This window comes from Oreochromis aureus, linkage group 10 (genome assembly GCF_013358895.1).
Source record: "Oreochromis aureus strain Israel breed Guangdong linkage group 10, ZZ_aureus, whole genome shotgun sequence".
NCBI lineage: Eukaryota > Metazoa > Chordata > Actinopteri > Cichliformes > Cichlidae > Oreochromis > Oreochromis aureus.
In genome coordinates, this window is record NC_052951.1 from 35,376,466 (window position 1) to 35,384,552 (window position 8,087).

At 43.9% G+C, this 8,087-nt stretch overlaps 1 protein-coding gene across 3 annotated transcripts; it reads right to left on the minus strand.

Moving 5' to 3' along the window:
• Positions 1-1,505: 1,505 nt before the first annotated feature.
• On the minus strand, positions 1,506-7,871 carry LOC120442171 (GTPase IMAP family member 9-like). Of its 3 annotated transcripts, XM_039618013.1 has the most exons (4): positions 7,828-7,871; positions 6,306-6,437; positions 2,049-2,888; positions 1,506-1,830 (listed from the first exon to the last, which is right to left on the minus strand). In XM_039618013.1, the coding sequence occupies exons 2-3, from the start codon at positions 6,340-6,342 to the stop codon at positions 2,050-2,052; spliced, it is 876 nt and encodes a 291-aa protein (XP_039473947.1). In that variant the 5' UTR covers positions 6,343-6,437; positions 7,828-7,871; the 3' UTR covers positions 1,506-1,830; position 2,049. The 3 variants fall into 3 exon arrangements, with proteins under 3 accessions (XP_039473947.1, XP_039473945.1, XP_039473946.1); XM_039618011.1 differs by having other exon boundaries at positions 1,506-2,888; positions 7,828-7,866; XM_039618012.1 differs by lacking the exon at positions 7,828-7,871 and having other exon boundaries at positions 1,506-2,888; positions 6,306-6,462.
• Between the last annotated feature and the right edge of the window lie 216 nt (positions 7,872-8,087).

Genomic DNA, 8,087 nt, shown 5'->3' on the forward strand with positions numbered 1-8,087 from the left:
GCGCTATGCTGTGTTATTCTGTGTTCCACTTATTATATGTATAGGCTGGGTGTGGGTGTGTACATGTGTGTCTGCGGGTGTGGCTGGAGGATGGAGAACAGCCACATGCAGGCCTGATGGGTGTGGCCCTGCAGGTGGACTGGCCACACCGGAAGTTCCTGCCACACACCTGTTTGTGATCAGGGCTCGTTGGGGGAGCTACTTAGGAGAGTGTTGGAGCTCCCACCGGTGTGGGATCATTGTGTTGTCATCCCAAGTTAGTGTGTGTGTGTGTGTGTGTGTGTGTGTGTGTGTGTGTGTGTGTGTGTGTGTGTGTGTGTGTGTGTGTGTGTGTGTGTGTGTGTGTGTGTGTGTGTGTGTGTGTGTGTGTGTGTGTGTGTGTGAGTGAGTGAGTGAGTGTGTGAGTGAGTGTGTGAGTGAGTGAGTGTGTGAGAGAGTGTGAGAGTGTGAGTGAGTGAGAGAGAGAGAGAGAGAGAGAGTGAGTGAGTGTAAGTCAGTTCGTGTATGCCGTGGGGGTCAGTGTTGACGGCTGTTTCTGTGGTTTTCCTGCAGGAGGAAAAGTGGACCAGAAAGGCAGCACGCACGGGGTGTGCGGAAACACGACAGCGGGGAGCACGAGCACAGACGTCGGAGGGTAGCACACACACGGGAGTCAAGGGAGGGATGGGGAGTTATTGTGTTTACAGCCTTCACTGTAAATAAAGTGGACTGTTTGCATCGGAGAACCATGCATTTTGGGTCCTCATTCCCCCATATCCCCACGGTCTGCCTGCCGGACCGTGACAGTTTTTAAAGCAGTGAGAGGATCAGTGCTGTGAACGTGGTGAAGTGGTCAGGTGAGCAGGTGTGTTTGCCTCCTTCTGTGTCACTTCTGAACATGTTCAGTTATTTATCATTGTGTTTTCATTTGATTGTGTTTGTTTCTGTTGTTGTATTATTTTAGAATGTTCAACAAAAACAAACAACCATCAAAGCAGTTTTTAAACAATCACCTCGTTGATTAAGGCAAAGGTGATCCAAATCTACCTGGCCCTGTGTGAGAACGTGCTCCTCGTGTTAAATCGGGATTAACTGTGATTCTGTTTACAAGTTCTCGGAGAAGAATCTCAACAGAAAACGGTGACATTTTCTGAAGGGTTCAGTTTGACTGCCACGCCTGATTACTGCCACACCTGCTGAAGCACACATCACTGTATCACCTGTGTGACAAAGTGAACAGGCTAAAGACGTCAGAAACCACCCAGACTTAAAGAAACAGCAAAGTCAGTGACATCATGGGTCTGGTCAGGGTTACTGTGGGCCTCCAGAGAACCACAGTTATCCACACGTGGAGGAACCAGTGCTGATATTCCAGTTTGTTTGACGGTCTGAAGAATGTTTGTGTGCTAAATATCAAATTAAAATCAGGAAGGAGGAAAACACTTTTTCACAGAGCTGAGGTTTGCTGCAGTATGTTTATGAAGTAATCACAGTAATAAAGATAACAGTATTTATAAACACGTGAACACATTATATACCAACATTTATTGATATTTGCATCGTTGAAGTGTAAATAATTTATCAAGCTTTAAAGAAAATATTTTATTGTTTTCAAACTTTGCATTTGTGAACAGTGTTTTATTTTTAATCAGTTTGATACCATGTCAGCTCCTCCTGAGCAAAGCTGCTGCTCCTCCGACCCACTCTCTAAGGTCATGGTAGTCCATCTCAGCTAGCTTGGGGAGGAGGTAGGTGGAGGAGGAGGCGGTAGCTGGGATAGGCAGGTGTGGCAGTCTCTGTGCAGACCACTGTCCCTGAGACCTGGACCAGCATGAGCGGGTGATGAGTGAACTGTTTGTGTTAAATGTGGAAAATTCAAGAAAATGTTTTACTTAAGAAAAAGAGGAAAAAGCTCGTTACCCAGGAACCAAAGATGTTCAGGAGATCATGTTATACAGCTCTTAGATGATGTATTACACAATATGATGATTACTGTGGACTAACAGTTCTCATGAGCGCCATTAATCACATGACCAGTAATTATCTAAATGTGATCAAATGTTCTTTACTTTATTGTGTGACACATTTTTTCTCCTTTGCTGCTACGATTCCTGCTCCCACTGCTGCTCCCAGTGCTGCTCCCAGTGGACCTAAGATGCTCCCAAAGCCCGCTCCTATCCCGGCACCCTTCAGGATCTTGTTCTTCGTCTCCGCCCGTCTTCTTGCTTCATCTTCTCCCATGGCTGGATTTTCTTTCAGAAGCCGTTCCATCTCTTCTCTGATGGCTTTCTCAGCCTCCTGCAGCATATCATTGGTGTAGTGTGTTCCTCCATTTCTCTTAACCATGGTGTTGATCTTCTCCAGCAGCTCTTTGACCTGAGAGCGATCCTCACTCTTGTTGTTAAAAACGTGATATCTTCCTCCGCACTGATTGATGAAGCGATGCAGAAACCGATTTCCACTGATTGATTTGTCGATGTCGCCTCCGTTTTGCAGATTGTCTCCATACGTGAACAAGACTATGGTGTAACACGCTGCATCCACTCCAAATATCTTCTGAAGGATTTTCATCGTTTCTTCTTCTGCTTTTGTAAACCTGCCGATCTGGATCACAACCAGGAACACGTGAGGACCGGGAGCAACAAAGGAGACGCATTTAACGATCTCCGTCTGCACCTGCTCCTGAGTCAGTATGGTGTCAAACAGACCCGGAGTGTCAACTACATCCAGGATGTGACCATCCACCTGCCCTGTTACTTTGCGACACCCAACTAGTGATGAAGAAAAAGAAGTTATAGACTCAAAGGCTTTTCTTCCTAAGATGGTGTTTCCTGTTGCACTCTTCCCAACTCCAGTTTTCCCAACAAGCACAATCCTCAGGTGTGGGAACTCATTCTTCACTGTGTCTGCTGGAGAACATAAACAGATTATGACAGTTAGTGGGACTCCCAGGTCATGACACAGGTCATTACACACGTCATCACACAGGCTCTCTCCGGCAGCATGTCAATGTCCCGCTCCCTCCCCTCACTCAGGATGGCCCCGCCCCTCCCTGAGCCTGGTTCTGCTGGAGGTTTCTTCCTGTTAAAAGGGAGTTTTTCCTTCCCACTGTCGCCAAAGTGCTTGCTCATAGGGGGTCATATGATTGTTGGGTTTCTCTGTATTATTGTAGGTTCCTTGGGTGAAAAGATTTTACCCTGTTTGGAACGTTAAATACTTAATCACACATCTCATTATTTCCTCATTTTAAGTATAGACACTTTCCACAATCACTGCTCAGCGTAAGCTCGGTCTCCCCTCGCTCTTTGTCACATGTCTACAGAGGGAGACCTTGTGTTTATTTTGAAAAACAAGCCATTTATTGGAGGCTGGAAAAATGTGAGAAACAAAGGCAAAATAACAGGGAAAATAAAATAAACTTAAACCTAAACAGAGAAAAACTAAGCAAAGATCCAAGTAGCAAAGAATGTGGGAAAAACTACAGACCATGACGAGATTACCAGACATGGGTAGGATAAAGGACGAAGGAAGACTCAGGACCTAAATACACAGAAGGGCAATGAGGAAAGTGGAAACACTGGAGGAACACAGCTGATACAAACGAACGTGACACCACAGGGGAAAACTAAACACACTGAACATGGAGGCACGAGAATATCAAAATAAAACAGGAAACACAGAGACATAGACTGACACATGAGCTTGACACACGACGAGAGGCCGATGAGAGAGACATGATGGGTTGAGGAGACATGGAACGACACACAGGAAGAGGAGACAAGACATCTCGACAAGACAACAGGGAAATGGAAATATAACTGAAGAATTAAGAGAACTCGATACTCAAAAAAATAGAAAACCCAAATATTACAACACACCAAAAAGCACCATGAACTCCAAAGGCTGGGTCACATGACACCATTCTTCCAGCTGATCCAGCTGTTGATGTGCTCTTTCAATACAAAGCTGACCGTTGTTGTGAACTGGCTCTATATAAATACACTGAATTGAACTGACAGTTTGCAGTATGCAGATTTAGGGATGTAGTGACCATTAGCCACCTTCTGTGCACATCAGGAGGAGATATAAGACACTGACTCAGTGATCCACCTCAGCAGGATCTACAGCGAGGATATCATGATGTCATACACACTGGGTAAGTGTGGGTGAATAGTTGCAAAGAGAGCGAGGGTGATCTGGACTGCAGGGGTGATCTACCAGTGACAGGATACAGGACATACAATTAAACAGAAACATGACCTTTTTTTGTAAATGTGAGCAGAAGAGATATTTTAAAACATTTTTCACTCTGCTGCTGAAATGAAAATTAAACAGTTGAAATGTCGTCAGAACACATGTCTAACTTCTCTGTAGTGATTGGCCCGTTCTCCCCTTCCACAGCTGTGACCTGCTGTCATTGTTAACGATGTCCTGTATTTAGGTCCTCTCCTGTGGACATTACAGAGCGTCCAACCCCAAATCATCACAGTGATGCGTTGGGTCAGTGAAACAGCATAAATGGGCGATAGGTGAGGAGCACTGCACAGCTGGACTAAATGATCGACTCGATCTCTGGGGAAACAAAGAGAAGGGTGGGAGTGATGAACTGACTGGACACATGTGGGGAAAACATGTGGAAGAAGGCACAGGTAAGACTACTGTGGGCGGGGCATACAACTACCAATGGTGGGAAAACCCATGGTGTGGGAAAATCATCTGAAATACCTCCTCTAAATGCTCCAAAACAGAACCTGAAACTCATTCAGCTGAAGAATGACATCAATGCAGGCTTCTGAGGTATCTGGAATAGATTCTGCTTTCCTGTAAAACTAACTGGAATGAAGAAGCTTGCTCCAAGCTTACAGGAACCTACAGTCAAACTGGCTGAACAGGATCGCTCTCTGCATCTGAACATCAAAAGATTTCAGCTGAGCTCAGTCTCAATCAGGTAAAAGCTGTGGACAGCAGTGAGCATCAATCAGTTTGTATTCCACAGTAAAAAGAGTAGAGTTCGGTCTTTACTGTCTGTGTGTGGTTCAGGTTTCTTCATGTCAGAACACCAACAGCTGCTCAATGTTGGGTCGTGACCTTACAATATAAACAACCTGAAACTTTATATTGTCAGGTCACGGCTGCTGACACCAACCACGGTCTTTACAGTTTGCTAAGTAGAAACAATAAAAGCCTTTGGTTCCTGCAAACCATGTAAAATAAATCTGTTTCCAGCTCTGCGTGGTAGGGCTGGGTATCAATCCAGACTTCTGTATTTGATCTGATCCGATTCATTTTGACCCAGACACTCAGAAATATCATAATTCTGATCATTTATCAGTACTGACACTGAGACTTGATCAGAGCTGTGAGCGTCACAGCAGAGGCCTTTGTGTCAAAGTAACTGAGGATCAAACAGAAACACATGAAGCAGATTTTCCTGTTCTGGCTTTTTATAGCAGATAACCTTAAAATATTCAGCAGTAGAACAAAAACTGAAGAAAAGCATCAATCAACATGTGAACATGACCTGATGCTGCTGAGTGAAGCAGAGTTACAGAGGTTTGATTACAGACACAGCTGAGCAGTCATCTTATAAAGTTTGCATTTCCTCAGTGTTGAACAGCTTTCCTGTCAGAGGCTGACAGCACTGAGCACAGCAGCAGACTGGTGCGTGATAAACAGAGAATAATGCAGAAAACAGAGATTTGATGGTAAACTGGTCTCTGAGTGCACTGAGAGAGAGAGCTGAGCAGGAAGGGTGATTTTATCGTGGTGGAAGCAAAACAGCCAAAGTCAGAGAGAATTAATGACGATGTTTATCGAATGTGAAGTGTAGTTTGATCTTCTTTTTGTTGGTTCGGTCAGTTTTGGTCAGAGTGATGAAACCTGCAGCATCAGAATCAGTGAGCTGTCGGCTTTCAGCCCTGATGGCGTGTCTGTGGACGTGCTTTGGGATGAACGATCCACGCTTTGTGTTTATGGATTTGTGTGGAATCCATTTACCTGCTTTTTTTTTTGCTGTTTTAGCTGTTTGATGTTGTTTTGTGAGATTTAACCTGAGATTCTGGCTTTTCTGATAAAAATACATTTATACTCAAAAATCGATTCCGGATTTAATGAACTGATGTCATGTTATTCAAACTAAAATCGGAAAATTGATTTTTGGAAACCCACCCCACATATATATAGACACAGGACATAGAAATAACCAATCACAGTTCAGTTTAACACGTAGCTCTTCCGTTTCTTTTTCCCTTTTTATCCAGATTTTATGTTATGATAGAAAGTTTGTCTGAACAGTAAATCAGAATAAAAGTTTTAAATGTACTTACGAGCTTTGGTGCCGGACATGTTTGTGCTGTTCAGCATCTAAAAAGCTTTGCACCGACACCTTCCTGCTGCTGCTCTGTGCTGTACCGCGAGGACGCCGTCACATTAAGTTGTTAAAGTTGCTGCAGGGCAGCCTGGAGAGTGAAGAGGGCTGTCATTGGTTTACCAAGCACACAGTCACAGTGTAAATAACCTGCAGGCCTAATATGTCACTTTTAGGGAATATTTAACCCTGGCTGTGAACCAAAAATGAGTTCCTGCTTCTAATTCCACAACATGCAACAACAACACTCCTGCTGTCACATCAACACTTAGATGCTGCAGGGCAGATTCCAGAGAGAAACCACTGTCATTGGCCAGCCACACAGTGATGTCACAGCCTAAATATTTACTAACATGATAGTAAATGAGACTGAGTTATCAAACAGACAGCTGTTCTTTCAGTGTCAGCTGACCCCTCAACATCTATGTAACCTGTACTATACTAATGTAGCATGCAAAATATACCCTACAGTTTCCCAGAATACATGGAGGTGAGCACTACTATCTATTCATATTTGCGTTCTGGCATCAGTTTTATTGTCCTTTGCTTAATTCCCAGACAAAGCGACGTGTTCAGTGTTTTCTCTACATGAGGAATATCTGTCGTTTAAAAGATTTAATTTGCTTCTGCAGTTGAAGTTACAAGTTTACAGCGCTGGACCTCAGTGTGAAATCAGCTGTGTGCTTCACACAAAGGATGACCACAAGAAAAACAAGTATTATTATGACTATCTTCTTCCAGAAGTGATGTGGCAGTCCTGCCGGATCTTCTCCTCTCTCTGTTCACGTCTGACCTCGCCTCGTATCTGCTCCTCTTCCTGGAATAACACAGAGAAGACACCTTCCTTTCTTACCTAGTGTATTGTCTGTCTTTGTTACTGTTTATTTATACTGGAGCACTGTAACCAAAAATAATTTCACCTAGGGATCAATAAAGTATTCTGATTCTGATTCCTGCCTAGCCTTGATTATTAAGAGTATTCTACTGAGTCTACTCGTGGACATTCTGCTCGGACTCCCTTGGCCCAGAAAATATCATCCTGACTTTAACCAGTATGTGTAACCAGCAGTGTTGGGAAGGTTACTTTTAAAATGTATTCCATTACAGAATACTGAATACATGCCCCAAAATGTATTCTGTAACGTATTCCGTTACGTTACTCAATGAGAGTAACGTATTCTGAATACTTTGGATTACTTAATATATTATCATGCTGTTTACAACTACGTGAATGTCCTATTGCTGTGATTTATTACTGTTACTGAAGGTCCGCGGCTCCGAACAGTAGTAAAGGGACCTCTGGCTAATACGGTGGGTTCCGTGTCGGGCTGGTAGCTGAAAAATAGCTTTGCTTTGTTGTCTGGGTCAACTTTGCTTGCGGGAGACAGAGAGAGGCGTTGAAAGGCTGCTCCAACGGAACTTATTTTTTCCAGAGGAAAACACGAACACAGTGTACAGTTGAGTCTTAATAGCTTACTTACAGCTGGGCTCGTCAGGCACTCTTCTTGGCTGCAGTGGTTATTATTATATTTACATGCTTCCAGCTCCCGTTTTTGCTCCGTGACAGCTCGGACTTCCTTTCTCTCCCTCCCTCGCTCACAGACACATAACGTGTATGGCAGTCCATTCTCCCTGCAGCACGGACTACACTGCCCATGATGCTACATTCTTTAGGGCCATGCCTGTAGCATTCTGCCTTTTAGCTTAGCACAACAACAACAACAAAAAAGCGCTCTCTCAC

What these genes read in the sequence shown, in the direction of transcription:
- LOC120442171 (XM_039618013.1), bottom strand. Translation starts at nt 6,342, where the DNA reads ATGCTGAACAGCACAAACATGTCCGGCACCAAAGCTC. An exon ending in CATGTCCGGCACCAAAGCTC is followed by an intron (nt 2,889 to 6,305) that starts GTAAGTACATTT and finishes TATGTTCTCCAG; the next exon opens with CAGACACAGTGAAGAATGAG.